The following is a 24,686-nucleotide window of genomic DNA, read 5'->3' as shown; positions in this document are numbered from 1 at the left end:
TAAGATTGGTTCAAGGTCACCCTAAGCTATAGAGGAATTTGAAGGCTCGCCTGAACATCATGAGATCCCATCTCAAACCAAACCAAACCAGGAACTAAGCACAAGTGTGATTACAGGATGAGCCACCATGCCCACCTCTCTTTCTGGTGTTTCACCACGTGATTTTCCAGCTTTCATTTCCAGAGTAAAGATTGGGGCTGCCCTTACCTTGGGTACTTATTTACTAGATCTCGGCGGGGACCAGGAATTCGTCGTCTAACACGCCGACAGGTGATTTTGATACTAATTGCTTATGCGCCACATTTTATAAAACCCATTTCTAATACTTGTCGAACTTAATGCTTTGAGACTTAATCATTTTCAGGTTCCCCCATCAAAGACAACCAAACCACTCAGGGCCTGCTCAGAAGCCGCAGAGGTGCTAAAGCAAAAGTGATATGTCTAATGTCCACCAGGTGGCAGCAGACTCTTCCCCACTCATAGAGCTTTCCAGGAGGCCATTCAAGGTTTGCAGCTCAGCAACTGACTTCCAGTACTGTCCTTGTTTTATTGAAAGACAAGAGAAGCCTCACGATCTGATCTTCCTCAGATCCTTTACTACTCATCAAGGATGACATAAATATTGTTCAGAAGTAGAATTCTAGTTTTATCACTTAGGACAGTCCTGAGTTCTTCAGTATCTTCGTTTGTCGTGGAGAAGGGATTGTCAAAGAAAACTGCCATTGGTTTGGGTACCTAGATCTGCTCATTCCAATCAGAAGTGGCTTTTTTGAAATCTCTCTTTAAATGATCAAAACACTCTTATTGACCTAAATCAAAGAATTTTGAACGACTTTGAATGTTAATAAGCCATACTTTCCTTCCCTCTTTTTGTCAGGTTTTTTGAAACAGAGTTCAAGACCAGCCTAGACTATGCTATGATGTAAGATTCCCTTATTCTTCCAGTAGATAGATAGATAGATAGATAGATAGATAGATAGATAGATAGATAGATAGATACATACATACATACATACATACATACATACATACATACATAGATGCATAGATATATAGATAGATACATAGATGGATAGATAGATGGATGGATGGGTGGGTAGGTGGATGGATGGATGGATGGATGGATGGATGGATGGATGGATGGATGGATGGATGGAACAAAGGATGGCAGACTAATAACATCCCATCTCTCAGGTATACTAGGATTTCTTTCTTTTCTAGTCTTGGCTTCCCTGTACCGAGAATAAACATGGTTAGCCACTATGGCCAGATAAAATGACTCCCAAACCACAAATCAAGCCATATTTGAGAGGAATACTTTGATTATTTGTTAATTCTTCCCCCACTCCTTCGCTGGTGTTTTTGGTTTTGTTTTTTAATGACTAGGTGCATAAGTATTTCGGACAGTCACATTATGGGGGTTTTCTGTTTTCTTCTCCTACTTTCCCCGCTCTGTGTGTAGAAGGGCTGAGCCATTAGAAGTTGTTGTCTTAGGTTACAATTACTTCTCTTTTAACTACATCAGAAAACTGGCCATTCATTTGGCAATGCCCACCTGCTTTATAGAATTGCCTTTTCTCTAAAATACAACTATTTTATATATTTTTCTTTTTTTCTATACAGGGGTTGTCTCTGTGTTGCCCTGGCTACCCTGAAACTCACTCTGTAGACTAGTGAGATCCACCACAAACTCAGAGATCCACCCGCCTCTGCCTTCTGAGTGCTGTGATCAGAGGTGTGCACCACCATTATTAGGGTACAAATGTTCTTAAATAAGAAAGTGTCTTAATTACTTGTCTATGGCCATGATAAACAAACACCATGGCTGAAGCAACTGATAAAGCATTTAGTCTCGAGGCTCACGGTTCCAGAAGGTTAGAGTCACTGACCATTATGGCTGGGACACGGTGGCTGAGAGCTTACTTCTGGCCCACAGATGCAAGGCAAAGAGTGAGAGTTAAAAACTCCAGAACCTTTGGAACATCAAAAACTACCCCCAAGTGACACAGCTCTGCCATCAAGACCACGTCTCTTAATCCTTCCCAAACAGTTCCATCAACTGTGGAACAAGCATTCTAATGTAAGTCTATGGGGGCCATTCTTATTCAGACCACCATCAAAAAAAAAGATGTTGTTGAAAAAAAAACTTACCACTTAGACCAGAGAGACGTGTAAAGTGGATTAATCACAATCCTTGTTCATAAGTGCAATAGCCAGTCATGTCTGCAAGACAGATTTTTTTCACAGCTCTCCTCACTATCCTGTGGCTCCTAGATCCTTTCTAACTTGACTTCCATGATATCCCATGAGCCTTGGTTGAGGAGAGGTTGATATAACTGTTCTCTTTAGAGAGCAACCAACAGTAACTCCTTACTAGCACTTTGACAAGTTATGAGCCTTGAATTTACCAGTCAGTGCCTACTACAAAAAGAACTTTCTTGGACTATGATTGAAACACTTATCTATATGTATAAACTTAAATATTTAGAAGGCAGTTTGACAATATGATCATTTAGTAAAACAGCAGTAAGAGGTTCCTCCATCGACCCTATGAACTCCCACCCTTGAATTATTGACCAGGTTTGCAGTATCAGGCATGAATCCCTCCTGGGGAGAAGTACCCAAATCCAATCAGAAAGTAGTTGGTTATGCCCACAACAGTTATGCCAGTATTAAACCCCTGGGCACACTTTGAGTGGCAGATGAGTGTTGCAGCATGCGGGGTTCAGCACAGAGTAAGACCAGTGGTGACTTTCCTTCCCCTGCAACCTGCACAGCCTACAGCCATTTTGAACATGATAAAAGTAGCCAGCAGAGCGAACATTTTCTGGTCAGTTCCAGATTGATTTCTTTATATTCTGAAACTCACGCAGTGGTGTCCTCAGCAATAGGACCCTACTACCTGGTTACGTAAGCAAGATTACTGGCCATATCTGAAGCATCGTTTTGGAGGTCTCTGGGACCTCCTTGGTCAGTAATTCTCAGGGAAGTGTCTGCTGCTTGGCATTAAGATTCCTGAATAATGGCAACAGCACTATCTATTCACACAGATTCACACATCTATTATGTGCTTTTATATTGGTTTGTAAAGTAGGAGAACTTGATAAAGATTTTTCATGCATGTTTTGTTCTGGCTAATCCACCTCCACCCTCTCCTCTTCCAGTCCACATGCTCCCATTCACAATTAAACCTCTAACACCAAGTCTCTTCCCCTTCAACTTTAGTATGACCCATCTGCTACTATCCTCGGGTTCATTAAGGTGTATTTTCTTGCTCCTTTTATGGTCCCTGTCTGACTTATGACTTTTTCAGTAACTCCAAGTTAAAGACACAAGTAAAAATTTCAAAGCTAGGCTCCACATACGAGAGAGGGCATGCACCATTTGTCTTTCTGAACCCGGATTAGATCACTCAGTATAATACGCTCCAGTTTCATCAATTTTCCTTCAAATTTCATTATTTCACCTTGTTCTTTATAGCTGAACAGAACTCCATGAGGCATGTGTGCTGTATTTTTGCTATCCATTTATTAGCTGGTAGCCATGCAAGCTGATTCTACTTCCTAGCTACTCTGAATGGAGAATCAGTGAACGTGAAGGAGCTAGTGTCTCTGTTGTAGAAAACAGTCCTTTCAGTCTGTTTTCAGGCGGGTCATATGGTAGTTCTATTTTTAGCTTTTTGAGAAACGTCTGACCTGAGTCCCATAGTGGGTTCACCTATTTACGTTCCCACAAACAGAGGATAAGTGTTCCTCTTATACCACGTCCCCACCAATATTTGTTTTCATTTACTTTCTTAGTGATAGGCTGGGGTAACCGTGTGTCTTATGGTTTCTGCTGCTGGGATAGTACATGATGACCAATGGCTTCTTGGGGAGGAGAAAGTTTATTTCATCTTACAACTCTCAGGTCAAATTCCACCCCTGGAAGAACTCAGGGCAGGCACTCAAGGCAGGAACCTTCAGGCAGGAACTGAAGCAGAGGCCATGGAGGAACATGAAAGTGCTTCCACAGTCTTTCCCACAGGCTAATCATATGAAGGCATTTTCTCTGTTGAGGCTCCCTCCTTGTAGATGACTCTGGTTTGTCCAGAGTTGAAAAAGCACTAGTCAGCACAGCTAGAATCACCAAGTCATTTCAATTTGCACATCCCCGAAAGCTAAAGATGCTGAAGGCTTTTTAAAAATGTTTAAGTGCCCTTTGTGTTTCTTTTCAAGAACTCTGTTTAGTTTCACAACCCATTTTCTATTAAGATTTTTTTGATGTCTCAGTATTGAAAATCTTTGACTATTCTAGATACTAATCCTCTATTAAATGCATAGCTAGAAAAAACAAAAACAGAACAAACAACAACAAAAAATAAAAACCCTTTCATTCTGTAGGCTGCCTCCTTAGTTGATTGACAGCTCTCTTTGTGATACAGATGTTCTCATGGGATCTTGTGTGTCAGTTACTGGACTTATTTCTTGAACTGTCAGAGTCGTATTCAGAAAGCCCTTAACCATGACTCCATCTGGAAGTGTCCTCCATACTTTCTGCAGGCTGAAACTCTCAGGTCTTGTACAAATCTCTAATCCTTTGGGAGCGGGGGTTTCTGCTCAGGAGAGATGAGGACACTCTTCTATCCGGTTTTCCAAGCACCCTTTGTCTTTTCTCAGGTTTGGATGGGTATTTTTGGTATCTTTGCCAAAGGTCAGGTAGCTTCAGCTGTGTGGCTCCTACATGGCTCCTCTGTTCTGTTCTAAGGATCTATGTATCTGTCTTGGTGTTTGTTTGCTTATTACATTGGCTCTGAGGTATGACTGTGAACTATGTGTGGCGACATCTCTAGCAGTATCCACTTTCGCTTCTCACGGTCTTCCGTACATCCACACGAGCTCTGAGATTATTTAAAGGTAGCTTTAAACATTTTTAAATGGCGTAAAAAATGAAGTGATGTTGGATTTTGTCAAAAGCTTTTTCCTGCATCAAGATGGCCTTATGATTTCTATTCTTGAGTTCATTCATGTAATAAATAGCACTTGTTTTATATATTTCCTTATAACTACATCTATGGCATAAAGCCATCTTGATGATGGGAAGTGATCTTTTTGATGTACTATTAAATTAAGCTTACAATATTTCTTTGAGAACTTTGGCAATTCTATTCACATGGTCATTGGGGTTATTGGTCTTAATTTTTTGTTACACCTTTGAGTTTAAGATCAGGAAAGTACGATCTTCGTAAGAAATACTTTGGCAATGTTTCTTCATTTTCAGGTTAATTTGAGAAGTATTGAAATTAGTTTTCCTTTGAAGGTCTGATAAAATTCACTATTGAATCCATCTGGTCTTGGATTTGCTTTAGTTTGGGAGATTTTTAAGAATTACTGCTTCAATCCCACTGTGTACTATGGACCTGTTTTAATTGTTGGTCTCCTCTCGGTTTGATGTCAGTTGGTCATTTACATCTTAAAATTTACCTATGTCTTCTGGACTTTTCTAATTCGGTGAGAAGATACAGCATTTTAGGTAAGACTTGGTTTTTTAAATTTCACTAGTGTCTGTTGTTATGGCTCCTATTCCATTTCTAATTTTATTAGTTCGGCTCCTCTTCTTACCTCTGTTAGTTACTTTGGGTAATGAAGGTCTTGTAAGTCTTTATCTTTCAATGATAAATATGTTTCTCTGTATTATTTTATTATTTTCATTCCATTAATTCCTACTTATTCTTGCTTATTTCTTTCTGTCTACAGACTTGTTCTTCTTTTCTCCAGAACTTTAAGGCATGTCATTAAGTTATTTATTTATGATTTCTCTGATTTTTAAAAAAATATAGACTCTTAAAGCTTAGAATTTAACCTCTTAAGACGCTTTGATTGTATCTCATAGTTTTAGTATGGTATGTTTTAATTTTCATTTGATTATAAGATTTAAAATGTTTTTTTCCATCAATTCATTTATCTATTAACTTTACTTCCCACAACTGTCCCTCTCCTCCTGTTCCCCCTACAGTTCCTCCCCCATTACCTTCACTTTCTCCTCCAAGAATGTGGAGCCCCACGAGTATCCCCAGCCCTGGCACATTAACTCTCTGCAGGGTTAGGTGCATTCTCTCCCACCAAGGCCAGAGAAGGCAGCCTAATTAGGGGAACAGGATCCACAGACAGGAAACAGCTTTAGAAACAGGCCATGCTCCAGTGGTTGAGGGAACTTTAATTTTTTTTTCTTGATATTTTTAAGGATCTAGTCATTGCTCAATAATTCATTGTTTAGTCTCCACGAGTCTGTATTTGTTCTAGGCTTTGCATTGCTGTTGATTTGTAGCCTTAGTCCATTGTGATCAAATAGAACATAGGATGTTATTTCAGCTTCTCCGTGTTTCTTAACAGTTGCTCTGTGTCCTAGTATATGATGCATGTTAGAGAGACTTCCATGGACTTCCAAGAAAAGTGTGTACTCTTTGTTGTTTGTATGGGTGTTCTTTAGCTGTCTGTTCAGGCCAGTTCATGCATGTTGTTTCCTAATTCATAGATTTCTCTGGTTTGTACTTGGATGGCCTCCCAACTGGAGAGACTAGGGCAGGGAATGTCACCCACTCTTCTGGTCCTGCTGTTCATCTGTGGCTTCACATTTAGCCGTGCTCCTATGGAGTGAGGTGCGACTGTGCCCAGGGGTCACCTTTAGAACTGTACAGTCTTGATTGACTGCTCCCTTATCCAGCATGAAGGGACCATCTTTAGCTGTCATCACTAGCTGGGGTTTGAAGGCTATGTGGTCAAACATTAGATCAGGGATACCTGCCTGACTCTGGGATCTATTTGCTTGGATTATATTCAGTCCCTTCACCCTCGTAGTGTCTGTTTTGTAGTCAAATACATTACTTGGAGGTGATAAACACATTGCTCCTGCTTCTTGATCCCACACACTAGCCTGTGCCTTTTGACTGGGGGACTGAGACCATCAATGGATTACTGTTTAAAGGTGTGCATTGATCCTGTCGTTTTGTTGACGTTGCATGTTCCCCCTCTTCCTCTCTTGCATAACTATTATTTATTTTTCCCTATGGCTTTGTGCATTGTTTTCCTACTTCCATATGAAGGGTTCCTACACACATTTTATATAGTCCTGGGTTAGTGACTGTCATTTCTTTTGGTCTATTTTTATCTTGGGGAGATTGTGTTTTCCTTCATTTATGGCAAGTTGCTTTGCTAGTTAGTCTGGTGTCCTTCAGATCTTGAAATGCATCATTCTGAACCCTTCTAACTTTTGAAGTTTCAGTTGAATAATCCCCCGTCATTCTGGTGGCCTGCCTTTGCACGTGACTTAGTGTTTCTCTCTTGCTGCTTCCTGTATAGTGTCTTTGTTCTGTATATTTAATCTTATTATGACAAGTGAGGTTCTTTTCTGGTCTTGTCTGGTTTCCACCTTACATGCCTCCTGTATTTGGATACCTTTTTCTAACCCTGAGAGATTTTCTGTTATGATTCTTTTGAAAATGTTTTCTATGCCTTTAGAGTGAGATTCTCCTCCTGTTTCATAACCTGAATTCAGTCCTTTCAGAGTACCACATGTATCTTGGAATTCTCACTGGTATCTTTTTTAAAAATCATTTTATTGCCTTAGTTATTTTTCTGTTGCTGAGAAGAAACACCACGACTAAGGCAACATATAAAAGAAAGCATTTAAGTGGGGGCTTGTTCATGGTTTCAGAGGGCAGTAGAAAGGCACGGTGCTGGAGCAGTCGCTGAGCGCTTACATCCGAACCACACACAGGAGGCAGAGAGTGAGAAAGCTAATTGGGCATGACATGGGTGTTGGAAATCTGAAAGCTCACCCCCAGTGACCCACCTCCTCCAACAAAGCTACAGTGTGTCCTGATAACCAGGCTACTAATTGTGAATTAAACATTTAAATATGTGAGCTATGGACGCCATTCTCATGCAAACCACTCCATTTATCTTTGTCCTTGTAGAACTGTCCCAATTCCTGCACGCTACTGGGTATTTTTTTGTTTGTTTGTTTGTTTGTTTTGTAATGTCTGGTACTCTGGATTGATGTTTCTTCATTATTTCTATCTTTGTTGGGTTTCCTCTTTATAATATGCATCATCTCATTTCATTCAGTTCTTTTTGACTTTGATCATTCGTACAGTCATTATCTTGAGTTCCATGTGGGAGTCCATCTAACTCACCAGGTGCCATTGCTGTAAGCTAACACTATTTGGAAGAGTTCTGATGTTTTTGGTGTTTTTTTTTTTTTTTTTTTTGATTTGGGGTTTGTTTTTGTTTTTGGTTTTTTATATTGCTGTGTTGGGATTTATGCACATAGTGTTTTTATTTTTATTTTTTTTAACTTGGTTTAGTCTTTGATCAGCTATTTTCCTTCAGCTGAAGTACTTGCAATTTTCACACGGACTTACACGTGCTGGAGCTGGATGTGCTGTAGTTTAGAAAATAATTCCTCACCCCGGGAGCTGCGGATGGTGGTGTAAGCTCTGAACATTAACACTAGTCAAGTACTTTATGTTCACAATAGTAGTTCCTCTGGCTTCGATATCGTTTGGAGGATAAACGGCAAATAGCATGCAGTGTACTTGGGTTTTAGTTAATGGTTAATGTGTTTGTCCTTTAAAGAGAGAGCGAATGAGCTCGGAGTGGGATGGGTAAAGAGGTGGGGAGAAGTGTGGAGGAGTGGGGGAGGGGAGCTGTGACCAGACTATATTGTAAAAAAAAATTGTTTTCAAGGAAAAAAAGTATAAGAAATCATAACATAACCTAAAACTACAAAGTACGGCTAGGGTTAGGAGGGAAGCGGAGTTGGGAGGAGAAATGTTCTGTTAACACCGAGAAGACAGGATGAGGTGGGTAAAGTGGAGAGGGGAGGTGGGAGAGACCTCAGTCCATGGGTTCAGAGGAGGAAATAAAGAGAGAAACAGAGGGGATTGTATTAGATGTGGTCGAAGCCTCTGGAAAAGAATGCCTGGAGACATAAGCGACAGTCCGCAAACCTAGCTGAGCACTCGAAAGACAAAAGCAAAGGCATCACGAGGCACACATGCAAGAGTAGAAAATAAGTAGCAGAAAGGTAAAACAAACAAACAAACAAACGCACGGAGTAAACTGTCGTCACAGGCACGCAGATTGAAAGACAGCGTTCCCAGATCCCTCAGCTTCTTACAGGCCCTGTGCGCACAGGGAGTGCGAGTGGCAGGCACTGGTCTCGCAACCTTCTGGTTCACGGGTGGTCTGGCATGTGAAGAGCTTTCTTGTTTGTTTCGGCAGAACCCCAACATGCACTGCGGCTTCTGGTTTTGCAGATCCAGTGCATGTGAGGAGCAATGAACGCAGCAACCTCCCTCTGCACCTTGCCTTGCTCTTCCCTGGGACGCTTTATCCATTCTAGACTCCTATTAAAATGTAATTAGGTAATGCTACACATCACAGAAATGTAAGATGGCACGTCCAACTAATTCAGTTGGATGTAGCTGGTATCACTAGAAGAATTTTAATAGGCTGTAATTTATACCCTGACTTCTTTTCGGAAGCTGGTAAAGATTGCTGTAGTAACTGCTTTCCTGCCTTAAAATACATTATTCACATTACATTTTTTTTGCCCATGCCTTCCAGTTCCCTAGTTTCTTTATGCAAGTGCACGAAATGCAGGCTTTCAGTAGTTGCCTTGTTTATTTGCTGGGAGGGGGGCTGCAGGCTTTGAGGAGGATAGCCTGAAGCAACAGAGACTGGGTGTTCAGCATGAGTCTGCATATCTAAAATGAAGAGATCACAGAAGAATATGCACAGATTTCTCCATAGCATGGATCTTTCTGACCTTAAGTTGAGAGCTACTGTTTTTATCTTTTATCGTTTTAAAATAGAACATCAGAAACAAACCACTACTCTGTATTCTGGCCTACTCTGATGCAGCAGGGGGATGAGGTCAGGGGTGGTGTTTCTGGCCAGCACAGCTGCCTGTGTTCTGGGAGCACAGGGAGGCAAGGCTGGCTTGGCACTATCTGAGGCCTGAATTGCTAACCCCACTTCAAAGTCAAGGCCTGCTTCTATTTCTGTCCGGGGTCGGCAGCCCGCCCATGCAGTTGCCTCTTGAACAAAAGGTTCTGCCAGATCTCTGACACCTTTGAGCCACAGTCTCATCACACGATAATAAAAATAGTCATGATTCGTTGTGCTGTGTGGCATTTGACTTGTAAACGCCTCTACCCAGAATCTTGAAATGGTAGTCAGTACCATCTCTATCTTACAATTACAGGAAAAGTTGAGCCCACCACAGATCCACAACCACGTGAAGTCTAAACTCCCGTTCTTCCAGTGTTCTGACTCTAACAACCCACTCTTTCTCTCACAGGGTTATCTTCCAGTGTGAGGTAAAGCAGAAAAGTCTATTGTTTCAGTGCTTGTTTTAGTTTGCGTTCCATTGCCGGGATAAAACACCATGTTCAAAAGCAACCTGGGAGAGGAAAGGGTTTATTTCTTCTTACAGCTTAGTCTTTCATCGGGGGAAGTTAGGACCGGAACTCTGGCTGGAACCTGGAGGCAGGAACCATTTTGATGTATATTTATTGTATTCATCAAACTGTCTCAAAATGTCCAGCTCCTTGGTTACATTTCTGATAAAACAGATAGACAGACACACACATAGACAGATGGACACAGTCCAAAAGATAGAGACACATAGACATATACTGCCTATCAGGTCGTTCATCTGTCACAAGCAGAGTAATAATGTAAACTTGTAAGGACTCTCTTCTCTGTTTCCTTGATAAAGGATTGTAACAGTTGCATTTCCAAAGGTTTCACTTGGGAGTATTGTAGAAAAGTGGCTATAAGACACATGAACAAAAGCAAATGAGAAATCTCATCCTCCAACATCAAGCTAGACTATATTTAAACCACCTTGACAAAATATCTGCCCTATATTTAAATTCCTCTTGATGGAGACGGGGATGGAGCTCAGTAGGTAGTGCACTCAGCTCTCCCCACAAGGTCCCAGGTCCAGACGCCAGTGTTACATAAACTAGGTATAGCAGTGAAAGCCTATAATTACAGAACTCGGGAAGAGGAAGCAGGAGGACCAGAAGTTCAAGGCTATCTTTGACCATTTTTAGGTAGTTGTGTGGTATATGAAACCCTGCCACAAAAGAGAGAGAAAGAGAGAGAGAGAGAGAGAGAGAGAGAAAAGATAAAGTGAGTCTATATCTTAACATAGAACTTTTCCAGTGTTAAACTGCTTCTCCTTCTTGGGCAAATTCTAGCTGAAGCTGGATATGACCCTACAAATCTGATGAGGAGATGATACTGTTTCTAGACCCATAGTAAATGACAAAAAAACTTGTTTTTCTCTTCTCCCAACCCTGTCTGAGTTAGATTTTGGTCAGCTTGACACAAGCTAGAATTATTTGGGAAGAAAAAACTCAACTGAGAAAATGCCTCCATCTGGTTGCCAGTAGGCAAATCTGAGGAGCATTTTCTTGATTGATGATTGATGTGGGAAGGCCCAGCCCACTCTGGTCAGTGCCCCACCCCGACCTTGGGCAAGTAGTTCTGGATTGTATAAGAGCACAGGCTAAGTAATGGGGGACCAAGTCAATAGGCAGTGTTTCTCCATGGTCTCTGCTTCAGTTCTTGCTTCCAGGTTTATGCCTTGCCCCTCGACCCCCACACACTACCACCAATAACTGTGACCTGGGATGTATAAGCCAAATACATTTCTCCCTTTACAAATTGCTTTTGGCCATGGTCTTTACCAAAGAGTAGAAACCTAACTAAAATAATCACTAATACCATCTATTGTTTCTCTTGTTTGGTCTTATTTTTTATAGTGTATTTCAGACTCCATTTACAGTCTGGGTATAATTTTCTATGATTTCTCACTTGTAAGATCAGAACAGTTTGAAAACATAGAGCGATGCCCGTAACTCCAGCCCTGAAGAGACAGGAAGAGGAATTAAAGACAGCCTGAGTGAGATCCTGTCTCAAAGGAAACAGACAAACACAATGAAGCTTGAAACTCCCAAATTTCTCTGCATCAGAGGGGGAATGTGCTCTTTCTGGAGTCTCTTGCCACAGGTCCCAGATGTGTGAAATGGGCTCTTCTCTGGGAGGTGACCAAACATTTCAGTGACAGTAGGAAAACAGCCTATTGACAGTCGTATGATATGGGAATCAGCGCTCATTAAATTAATGTTTTCTAAACAGCTTTAAAAAAATTCTAGGTACTATTTTAAAATTACCCCCGTACACACACACACACACACACACACACACACACACACACACACTCTTTTCTTTTGGACACTTTTGTTGTTTGTTTTGTTTTGTTGCATTCTTGAAATAAAGTCTGACCCTACAGCTTTACAGTTCTCAATCCTCTTGACTCGGCTTCCCAAGTGCTGGGGCTGTTGGCATGGCGTCCAAGCCCAGTCTCTAGGACTGTCTGCAAAAACCATTGCCCTCAGACAGACTGCAGACCTTAACTTCCCTCTCTAGGAGAAAAATAAAATGATTAAGAAAAACATTTCTCATGTTAAACTCAGTATAACACCTAAGGGGAGGCAGACAAACAGGCAGGCAGACAGACAGACAGAAAGACAGACAGACGGAAGACAGAGAGGAAGCTTTGAGAGAGATGGGATTCACAACAGATTGCATGGCATTTGAATAAGACTTGAGGAAGGGCGGAGAAGTCACACCGGTGTCTGGAGCATTCTGTTCCCGAACAGAAGGATCAGCAAGTCTCATTCTCAGAGACGAGAATGTCTAGTGTCTCAGGAATTGCCACCAGAGATGCACCAAGGGACTCAGCAGATTTTGCTGGCTATGCATAGGCCAACAAAAGACCTCTGGCTTTCCCTTTGGTGGAGTGAGAAGCCATAGCCGAGTTTTCCTCATTGAGCCGAGGGTCATAATCTAACTTGAGTTACAATCAGTAAGGCTGGGACTCTGAAAATCAAGTAAAAGAAGCAAGGGTGGAACTAGGGACATACAGTGCTGGTCCCACAGGGCTCTCGATGGCTGAGCCCAGCAGGGCCGCAGAGGGAGCAGAGACAAACCACAAGGTACTGGAAGTGTTGTGACGTCAGTGCTCTGGAGATTCCTGACCTATTAGTGTGTACAAGTATAAAACAGGGAGGAATGGATGCTGACTAGAAGGATGGCAGTAAACAGAAGCCTGGGACTGTCCTGTGCTAGTGTTCCATTTACTCACCTCTCCCAGGACCTCTGCTTTTCAGAGATTCTAATCAATGGCTTAAAAGGCCAAGAAAATACACTCTGCTCCTGTTTACTTGCTTTGGACCTCTCAAGAGCCGCCCGTGATAAAGAGTATGTTTGCAAAAAGTATTTTCTGATTATGGGCTTAAAAGAGAAAGGTACCAGAGGAGTTGAAATAATATTTGTCAAGTGGAAATGCTTTCTCCATAGTGCATGGGTAAGCAAGATCTCAGCCAAGAAAATTGTTTTAGCTTTGCGCAGAGTTTATAAGATAAAATACTTTGGAATTGAAAACCTGTAGCTCGTTCAACTTCTCTGGCTGCTATGACAATTCACAATGCTTTAGAACTGCTTTTGTTGTTCGAAGTAAACTTGAGGAAGCATTTCCCTGCTAAATTATTACCGGATAGTTCAGTAAGAAACCGATTACGCTGTTTTGTTAACAGGCAATATGAATCAATAACATTTAGTTGACCTGAAAAGATGGCTCCTATAAAGATTGAGAATGCCCCCTTAGCCTCTCCGTGCTCCTATCCTGAGTACAGAGCCTGGGTGTGTCTCACCAGCAAAGAGAAGCATCTAAATGTGATCTGTGAATAGTTCCTGTACGCTGGTCACTAATACTAATCAATATTGATTAGCACAGATTTAGTCAGACTTTAAATGGCTGCTTCCAAAATTTCTAAGATTGTATTCCATTTAGTTTTCATGGATTTAAATGTTATGAGAGACAGTTGCTGTCTGAGGGAGTTCCCTGTGGTCCAAGATGACCTTGAACTTGTTCTGTATCTGGCAATGACCTTGAACTTCTATCTTTCAAGCCCCATTTCCCAAGTGCTGGAGTCACAGGCTGATGTCATTTTGATTAAGACTGACTCTTCGTGTGTGCTAGGCAAGTGCTCCACCAGCTGAGCTACAAAACCAGAGTCCGATGTTCTGTGGTTTGATTGGTTGGCTTTTAGTTTGTTGGTTTGGTTGTTTGTTTGTTTTTACAAATATCTCCAGTGCAATTTCACATTTTGTTTCCCAGAAAGTCTAGCCTCAAACTCTAAATGATGAATGTTTGAGTTTGCTCTCTTTTGAAACAGACAACCTTATGTATCTCTAGCTGGCCTGGAAACCTCAATTTCCAGTGATCCTCCTGCCTTTGTCCCCTGAATTCTGAGATTACAAGTGTGCATAACAAGTCGACCCAGGCATAGCTCAGTGACAGAGTATTTGCCTAGGATGTGCAAAGCCCTGCGTTCAATTCTTAGGACAGAGAGAAAGAAAAAGGAACAAAAAAGATCTCTGCTAGGAGACTTGCTGTGTTCAGCTCCCCAGACTAACCATCTTTAATTTTCTACCCGAGGAGGCTGCTCACCTTGTTCAAGAGCAGGAGGTGCACAAATAGAAACCAGGGATAACAACAGCGCCTACTTCAGGGGTCTGTTGTGAGGACTGTATGAAGTAGCTCACAGACACAATGAACACCCACTGCCTGATACACAACAGTAAGAAACAAATTCATGTCAGCTAAAATTAAATGGAAAAGTAGAAAAATAATATTTAGTATCCAGTCCTCCCATGGGGATATATAACTCCATCTGGTTCATAAGTTCAGTGAGCATCTTGCAGTCTTACTGTGTTAAAAACATTGAGCTATTTTGAGATTGGTATATATAAAAGGGAACCAAATGCTCTAAGTCTACGATTGACTGATCCATGTAAGTTATTGTCATCTCCCAGGTGGCATGGCCTACAGGCAGAGTGAAGGGGATCTTTACTTAGCCCAAGAGTTGGTTCTGGGTGTGTGTGTGTGTGTGTGTGTGTGTGTGTGTGTGTGTGTGCAGATACACATGTGCATGTGTATTTCAAAACCCGATTCTACATTAACCTTACTTGACAAACTGAAAGAAGAACACAGAAAATGAAAGGTAGGGACAAGATGGCGAAAGCGGCCAAGTACATTTTGAGGGGCAGGTGTTAGAACCCAGAATCCGTGGAAGAATGCTGGTGAAGAAGTAGAGGCCGGTTAGCTGTTCTAGTTCGTGTCTGTAAGCCCAGAACTCAGAAGACTAAGACAGAAGGGTCACTCGGGGGGCCAGCCTCAGCTACAGAGCGAGACCCTGCTTTTAGCCAACCAACCAGCCACAGGGGAGAAGGAGAAAGAAGAGAAGGGGAGTGTTAAAGATGGTGTCTCTGAGGCACGAGGATCAACCATCAGGTAAAACCAGGAACAGAGGCTTGTTTCAGGGTAAGGAAGAAGTCCCCAGACCCCTTACGGGTTCATGATGCCCTAGAAGGAAATAAACCCTCTTCTGCAGGGCAAGGCCTGAGCAAGTTGTGAAGTCTCTTCTCTTAAGATCTATGGAAGTTTTTAGACTTTTTTTATTTTTGTTTTGTTTTGTTTTTTTTTTTCCTTTTTTTTTGAGATAAGTTTGTAGACTACAATTCTATTCCGAGTTTTAGCGCATATTTTAACAAAGAGGACTGATAAAGACCTTTATCTTCGGCTGGCTAGCAATGGCGTGTGAACACGGAAGGACAGTGAAGCTGGTGTTTTAGCCGAGAAACCCCGGAGAGGAGCTGCTGCGCATAACACGGGGTTTAGAACAGAGTAATAGGCTTTACAAAGATAGCATGACCCGTCACTTCCGAAGTGCTTGACTCCTCGGCAGGGTCCGTGATACGGATCAGATGGGCACAGTCAGCGGAGGGCAGAGGCTCAGGAACCCTGGCCCTTCACCTCAGACCATGTAGGCTAAGAATTTTTGAGTGGCGTCTGAGACAAGCTGACCTGAAAGGCAGGGTGAGGACAGCTGACGGGTCAGAGAGGGTTGTGACCTGACACGCTCAGGAAATCTGGAAAGGGAGAAACAGGTTGGCAAGAGGTTTTGGCAAAGAACCAGCTTGCTGCCTCGTGCCCACACATGATATGTCTCCTCATGGACCAGGAGAGGTCAGGAGCAAATCGAAATGTGATTATCATAGTCTCCAGGCTCCTGAGGGGGCCCGTGGGTCGGAGCAGCTAGAAGCTAAGCCAGCTTCTTAGCTAAATCCGGAAGAGTTACAAATTACCTCCTAGAAGGCAGAGAAATGACACATGTCTCAGTTGTCGCTGAGATGAAATACAAAAGACCAAAAGCAACACAGGAAAGAGAAGAGGGCTCATTTCATCTTAGGGCGCCCAAGTCACACCATCTCTCGGAGCAGGTCAGGGCAAGCACCTGGAGGCAGGAACTGAAACAGAGGCCGTGGAGGAAGGCTGCTGACGACTTGCTCTCTCTGGCTTAGCCTGCTTTCCTGTACAGCCCAGAATGCTCTATCCAAGAAGGGCACCACCCACAATGGGCTGGCTCCGGATCCTTACAAAGTTGCCTTCAAGTCATCTGGTGGAGGTATCTTCTCAATTGAGGCTCCTCTTTCTATATATATTGTATATATATGTGTGTGTATATATATATATGTATATAATCACACACACACCGGGCTAGGTCCTTAGGGAGCAATCTTTGCATCTTTACCATGAAAACTCTTCCTCTCAATTTTTTGTCTCCAAGAGCTAAAAGCCCAAAGATGGGGTTGCTAAGAAAATTTTTTTTTAAAAAATCCGTTTCTCTTTGCTTTTCCTTATCCTGGCTTATTTTCCCCAGAGAGTCAGAGTTTAGCAAGCTTGGAGAGGAAAAAGAGAGCAAGCCCTACCCTACCCCCTCCCTACAGCAGGTGAGCCTCAAGACCATGGAGAAAAGACAGGAACCTTCTCTTAAAGTTAAAATTAGAGCTGAGACAGGGGTGGAGCCTTTTAATTCAAAATAAGACTGGTTTGGGCATCTTGAGTAGCTATAGAACTGTCCCTAAAAGTAAACAGGATGCCAGGAACGGTTTGGTTTGGGCAAAGGAAAAGCATCTTTTCTTTTGTTAAAAACAACTTCAAAGATAACGGAGCAAAGAGAAAGAATTTGACGGGGTCACCAGGGAAAGCCAACCTGACAGATTAGTTACTAATAAATGACAAGTGCTCTCAAACCAAAAATCTTTCATTTGGGCTAGTCAGGACAGCTCAGTGGGTAAAAACACTTGCCATGCAAGCTTGCCCCAAGTTTAGACCTCCGTCCCACGCTTGAACATTGTCTCTGACTTCCACACTGAGGTCACATGTCACCCACACACCTACACACTATAATATGACATTGTTTGATTCCTTTGATAATAATAGCATGCACAGTGGAGGCCACAGTCCAGGGGTTAGCCTGGGGTTCAACCACACTGATGCAAACGTCAAAACAGAAGAAAAGGTATTTTCAGGTCCTTTAGTCATTTCTGGATCAAGGTGTGTCGAATGGCTTCAATTACCAATTAAGCAGAGGGCAGCAGGAGCCTGGACAGAGACGGACAGAAAGATATAATAACAACAAACAAGGCCTGAAGATTAAAATTAGGGTTTTAGGTGAAAGAGAAAATAGAATCATTTGGTCTTCTGGGCATACACAAAGCAATCATGCATGTAAAGACAAGTGATTTATATTGAGATCATATCTCCAACCCAAGATAATTCAAAGTTTATCCCCTATGACTAGCAGCTAATGGATCATAAAGGCACATGTGTGGGACCATGTAAAGAACAATAGTTTATTCATAAAGATAGAAACTCTTCCACTGCACACTTGATGGTGCTTTTATCTTCCTCAAACATTCATTCCACATGGAATTTCATTTGACTTTCAATGTGATTTGTATAAAAATTCACTTTTGTGTTCTTAAGTACCCTATCTGCATATACACCTACATGCCAGAAGAGGGCATCAGATCCCATTACAGATGGTTGTAAACTTCATGTGGTTGCTGGGAATTGAGTTCAGAACCTCTGGAAAAGCAGCTAGTGTCTTAACTGCTGAGCCATCTCTCCAGCCCTCAATATGATTTTTAACCCCCTTCCTGGAAAGCCCTGACTTTCTCTTTTAAAAACACACCCCAGAGTTTTACTTTTCTCTGTCCATAATTAACTAATTAACATTTATGTTTTAACTGGGGGAAAAAAGCCTCATACTTCATATTAGAGTATCATTGAAAATTCTTAGAAATTTAAATTTCTATTAAGTTTCAATTTCTTGGGAGATGTTCACACTAAATAAGTTGAGAGAAGGAGCAGAAAATAAATTTCTTTCAGCCAGTGATATATATGTATACATGCATACATATATATATATCACTATAGTGTGTACAGTCACATTGTGTGTATGTGTATGTATATGTGTGTATGTGTGTGTGTTTGTGTGCATGTGTATGTTTATGTGTGTATGTGTGTATGTATGTATATGTGTGCATGTATGTGTATGTGTTTATGTATGTGTGTTTATGTGTATGTATATATATCTATGTGTGTATGTCTGTTTGTATGTGTGTGTATCTCTGTGTGTGTGTATTCAGTTTGTCCTGCATTTCTGTAGAGTCCTGGATTCCTTTATCTGTCATTGTTTCCTCAACTGTGTTGTTGTAAACAATGGCATGTTTTGAAAGAGCTGGGCCACACCAGATGAGCCCTCTGTGGGTATCATTGGAATCTAAGGCTTTTTCCTTGCACTGCTGGAAACCAAAGTTGATCATCCTTTTTATAGCTCTGATGAAGGGAGACACAGGCACATGTTGTGGCTTGGCTATTTCTCCTTCACAGACAGTCTTTCTTCATAGTAAAAAATACATAAAATAAAAACCTCTGCCTTCCTAACATGGCAGGCAGAGTGTCTTTTCACTGTGAAATTGTCAGACTGCCATGGTAGCTTAAATGGTGCTGGATACTGGGCTTCAGGTCACAGATCTCATTGTCTTTGTGTCTTTAGCTCATAGAACAGTGTTTGGAAATATTCAGTATTTCATAAAAGATGTTAAATAGGTTTATGAATCTATGCATGAGTAATATAAAACGTGTAGATTTTGTCAAATTTTGAAATGTAGATGTAGGTCGAAGGTAGCAAAAGCCACTGCCATCCTTTCTGGCTCTATAGTAAAGGGGGTTTGCCCATAGCTCTGGATTAAGATAAGGACATAAATAGAAAATAATGTCTGCCAGAATGCAACGTCAAAGGCAACTTTCCGTGACTCCGAAGACAGAGCCACAGATTGACACCTTTACTTCTCATCCACAGACCGTCTCCCGTTATGCCCATGTGTGGCATGAGAGAGCAAGGGCATGCTGAGAAACACAAACCAGTCGAGCCTGAGACATCTTGCTCAAGTCCTGTGTTGTTATTCATGTAGTCAGATAAGAAACAAATGGTTGGAAACTAGGAAATATGAATCCATCTTCAAGTCTGACCTTTTATTCAACAAGGTCCTCTCTCTCTCTCCCTCTCCCTTTCCCTCTCCCTTCCCCCACTCTCTCCTCCTCCTCCCTCTCCTCCTCTTTCTTTTCCTCCTCTTCTACAGTTTATCTAAGCAGTCTCATGTAAACAGGAGTGAATAATGAGAAAGTAAGCAGGCTGGTGGCTAGGGTCCTAGAAAAGCAGATAGGGGTAAAGGAGACTCAAGCCACACTGCTATGGTGTATTCAAGCCGAGTATTTAGCAAACGACACCAGCAGTGTGACTCCTGTAGAGACATGGAACATGTCTCACCCTTAAGAACTAAACACACAAGAGCTTGGTGGCTCAGGCTTACATGCATAGCTGGCACACTTGAGAGGCTGAGTCAGTAGGATTGCCCAGAGAATCAGCTGAACTATAGAATGAGACCTTGAACTATAGAATGAGACCTCTCTCTAAAACAAGCAAGAGAGAGGGATGGAGAGGGTCAGAGAGAGATGGGGAGAGAGACAGAGATACCAAGACAGACAGACAGACAGACAGACAGAGAAAAAAAGCCTTTGTCATGTGATCCTCATCGCGTAAATAGATTCGGAGAAGAGAGGTAGGTGCCTGTCCTTCCTTTACACTGGTAACCCCTTCATAAGTAGCTTTTATTGCATTCAGTGGACCAAAATAAGGCAAGCAATTGAAAGTCACTCAGAAAATGTAAACATTGCAGCAGTTTACCGCCCATTTCTGCAGTGGTCCGTGGTTTATTCCGTGCCAGGAAAAGCAGGACAGGAGTGAAGCGGGTGTGCTGGTGGGGGAGGGGTGGAAGGCAGAGAGATGAGCAGATCTCATGGTGTTAGGGTCCTGCTATGGCTTTACTCCTGAGAAAGGCGTGGCAGCAGTTTGAACTATGAGAGCAAAGAGGGAAAAAACAAAGAGGGACAAATGAGCCACCCGTCCGGTCCAGGCTTCAGGACCCGGCACTTCGGGGCTTTAATCTGTCCAGTGCTCGGTAATGGCGATATGAGCGCTTCGCGGTAATAATGAGCACAAACAGAAACGAATGAGCTATATTAACATTTTCTTTGATTTTTAGGAGAGCGGGCGCTCCCTTTCTCTCCCTGGAAGATCAGCCCCGCCCATCATTTCTGCGTCTCCCTGGCTGTACCAGCCTGCTTGCAGTTACTCCAGCAAACCCACCCTCGAACTGGAGAAAGCTAACAAGAGACCTACACCTTGGGAAGCAGCGGCCAAGTCCCCTCTGGGTCTAGTGGATGAGGCATTCAGACCCAGGAACATCCAGGAATCCATTGTGGCGAATGTAGTCTCTGCAGCTCGGAGGAAGGTGTTTCCAGGGTCCCAAGAGGACTGGAAAGAGAGACTGTCCTTTGTCCCTCAAACTCAGAAGACCAACATGAGCTTTTCCGAAAGGCAAGAGTATAATACTCCATCCCCAGCCAACAGCCATGTATCTAGCTACTCTTTATATAGCTCCCAGTGGCCATCGGTGCCTTATAGGCAGGAGTCTAGACATGATTTGAAAGCAATGTCTATGGACACTAGGTCTGAATACTGTCTTCCACTAGGTGGTTATGACTACAACCCACACCCAAGGGGGTGGAGACACCAACCGTGAAAGCTAGTGTGACAACTGTGGATTTTGTTGTTAGTGAGCCTTTGTAGGGTTCTTTACTTTAAAAAATAGACTTACACCCACTTTTAGTCCTATGTGGCTCTCACGGGTCATTTGTCTGAGTGTACATGTGTGTAAGCACACAAGCGTGGAGCACTTCCTTGTCTGCTGATGCCTAAGGAACTGCTAGGTAGACTAGGGTCACAGTGGGCAGGGCGTGGCAGCACACACCCATAATCACAGCACTAATGAGGCAAGACAGAACACCAGGAATTCAAGGTAGTTCTCAGGCACATAGTTTGAGGCCAGCCTGGGGTGCATAGACCTTGCCTCAAAGGAATTATTTTCTTGCCTTGATATTCTGGCACTTATATTAAAAATATCAAAATATTCATTTCATTTGTAAGGCGTCCCATGCAACTCAAGTTCACACAATGACAGTGAATCCAAATATTTTCTTCTATGTGCCTTAGCCCAATAAAGAATTATTAGAATATGATGTAGTCATTACCAATAGTCCTAATAGCAAGGAATATAAAATTCCTTTTTATTAATTTTTAAGTTAGGTTACAATTGAAGGGGTTTCATTTTGCCATGTGTATACAAATATGCTGTCTACTTCATTCTAATCCACCTGTCGCCCCATTGCCTGTTCCCAGGCCTCCAGACTTTCCTCTGGCTGGTTCCCATCCTTTCTATCAGGACAAATTCCTAAAGCAAGCCTGACAAGAAGTAATAATCATACGGAAACAAACTTCCTTGGGGTTATTTCAGACATTTCTCTGAAACATTTCAGGTGTAGTCCAGATGCATTAGAAAGGCTAAAATGGAAATGTCCTCTTTTTTCTTCTTTAGTTTGTGACAGTCCTTTGCTGTTTAGCCCTGGCTGGTGTGGTGGTACTCCTTTCGTAGTCCAGGCTATCATCAAACTCATGGGACCACCCTGCCTCAGCTTACCCAGTACTGGGATTTCAGGTGGGCCCCACTCTACCTGGAAGGGGTGGGAATGTTCTTAGACAGGAGCATGTCAGGGTGAGGGAACTCCACAAGCCATAGGGACTTTGGAGAAAACTGTAATGTGTGGAAAGTACAAATCTAGGTACTGGATTTATTTCCAATCCATTTAAAGCCAGCGGCCTGAGACAGGGAGACTGGAGCTGGAGTGCTCTCGTTGGTCCGTTGAGAAGTCCGGATTGTCTAATTGCTTGGGTTCCTAACAATTCCAATACCTTGAGATCCTCTTGGCTGGATGACCTTTGATGCATTGTTTGCCGTTGCTCATCACATAAATATCAGATTACCTTTAGGAGTGGACGAGGTCATCAGTGCCAAGGAATGTGTCGCTAAAGGTCCCAAAAGAAATTTCTAAGTGGCCGGTTTTGTGTATGTGGAGTGAAGACTGATGTAAAGATAAAGCTATTCATGGATTTAAGGAAGTGGCGGATGAACGTGCCTGTCATTGTGCAACTGTTGAGCCTGGTCACTCACAGAAAACAAGCAGGAGAAACACACACAAGGGCTGCTTCTAGGCTGTTCAGAGGAAGCCAGGCGGTTGACTCACTACAGTAACCAACCCAGCCTTACAAGCATGGCCAGGAACAGATCACCACCCGATCCTTACTGCCACGCCTCAGAGCGTCAGATACAAGGGATTCCGAAATAGTTTGTTTATGCCATCATCGAGTTTATCCAGACGCTTTTTTTTTTTAATTTAAAAACTCTTCTTGGCTTCTGAAAAGTGATAATTTTGCCTTATTTTCCTTTCTAGCTCTTCGTCTTATCATTTATGATGGTATCTTTTACAGAATTAAAGTGCCCTATGAGACAGTCTCTTACTTTAGAAGTTACAAAAAAGAAGTTGAAGAACTCTCTGTAAGTGGCAAGAGTGGCCACATACTACTTTGTTCAGGCGTGCAGCAAAGAAATAGGTAACTGCTTCCTAAAACACAATTGCTAGCCAGTGTGGTGCCTTATGCCTGTAGCGCTCTGAGGGATGAAGAGAAAAGACTGCTGAAAATTCCATGCCAGCCTGGGCTACACGTCTCAGAACAACTAGAGCAAGAACTTCACTGTTTGTTTATCTAAAATCAATATAGCGTTACTTCCCTTAAAGTATAACATATAATTATTGGCATCCATGAGGGGGTTTGTTGTTGTTGTTGTTTTTATGAAATCTTAAAAGAATAATGTTAGGCCACTGGAGTCTTAAGAAGTATGCACATACGATCTTTACTAGGTTCAATTTAATCAAATTTATCACTAGGTGTTGAGTCATTTTGGATGAGGCTGTTTTTAGAAATGGGGGATTAAGAGAAACGATGCTTATTTAACGGGTCCACATCCTGTTACTCTCTTTTGTAAGTGCCAGGCTTCATTTCCACCAGTTATTCACAGCACCCTCTTTGCTAAAACTCATTCGATTCAAGAAGCAGATGTTTTAGATATTATTAGAAAATGCACTTTTATCTTCCACGTGTACCACACCAAAATTAGCATGGATATCGAACTATCAAAACATATTCTATGCAACAGAAAGGCTACACGTTTTCTTCACACGAGGATGAGTGTCTTTATCACACAGTGATGCTTCAACACATCAAATTGTGCAGATATCTTTGACAACAAGACTGCCACTGCAGTTCACTACCAAGCCCACTGTGGTATTTTCCTCTAGTTGACTAGAAAATGAGACAGCTCCATGACAGACATTTAGCCACCCCAAGATCTGGCTCTTATGGTTGGGATGCTATGTTACTGTTTTAACAAGAATAAAACAAATTGCTCTCATCTTCCAAGCAATAGTGCTTGCACAGAAGAGCTTTGAAAACTATGCCACGTTTGCTGGAAGACACATTTCAATCACCAGAAGCTACATCGTGTCTTACTGAACCTACTCTAATGGTTGAGCACAGTCAGAGAGAAGTTAATCTAGCGTTTCCTCCCATCCAAGTTTAAACATCACAACATCACATAGGTGTGAAACCTTACAAGATTATTTAAGCTTGAACTTTGAGTGTGATGACTGCACAGATTTTGGTCCCTTTGTTTATGGGGCTGTCTCATGTTCGGTAGCATCCTGCACCTTGGAGAGTATGCACTTAGTGGGGCTTAATCACAGATATGCATGCATAATAATGACTTAAAACTTTGGAGAAAAAAATAATACCAACTAAGGACAGTTATAATGTGGGAAAATTGCAGAAATGTTTGTTTTTTTTTTAAGAAAAAAATTTCACACTTGGGTTCTATTCAAAGCAGAAGTAACTGCTACACGGTTCATACTTTCCTATTAGATTGTCATTTCTATTTCTCTCTGTCCCCAGAGGTCATATGTGAAACATTTGACTGAAAAATCCAAACAATATTAGTAATAAAATGTAGCTTGAAAATCAAGTCAGGAGGCTTTTCGTTTCTTTGCATGTAAAGTTCATTTTGAGTTATTTTTTCATTATAAAGGAGATGTATCCCTGCCGAGTTCCTGGTCTGTGAATTTCTTCCCCCCCCCCCATAACAACATTCAGAAACAGTGTGAAGATTTCATACTGTGTGGCAACATTTTTACTCCTTTATTGT

At 42.0% G+C, this 24,686-nt stretch overlaps 1 protein-coding gene across 2 annotated transcripts in view; it reads left to right on the top strand.

Moving 5' to 3' along the window:
* SYNPO2 (synaptopodin 2) overlaps window positions 1–24,472 on the top strand; it is a gene marked incomplete at its 5' end in the record, with an annotated part of 149,014 nt that extends 124,542 nt beyond the window's left edge. The window contains one exon of one of the 2 annotated variants that reach the window (XM_080916154.1): window positions 20,577–24,472. In XM_080916154.1, the coding sequence (XP_080772280.1) occupies window positions 20,577–21,116 (540 nt within the window). In that variant the 3' untranslated portion in view covers window positions 21,117–24,472. The remainder of the gene's footprint in view (window positions 1–20,576) is intronic. The other variant, XM_080916153.1, reaches the window with a different exon arrangement.
* Between the last annotated feature and the right edge of the window lie 214 nt (window positions 24,473–24,686).

This window comes from Micromys minutus (genome assembly GCF_963924665.1).
Source record: "Micromys minutus genome assembly, chromosome: 4".
NCBI classification, from domain to species: domain Eukaryota; kingdom Metazoa; phylum Chordata; class Mammalia; order Rodentia; family Muridae; genus Micromys; species Micromys minutus.
Note: the sequence above shows the minus strand (reverse complement) of the source record. Positions and strands in the feature narration are given on the sequence as shown.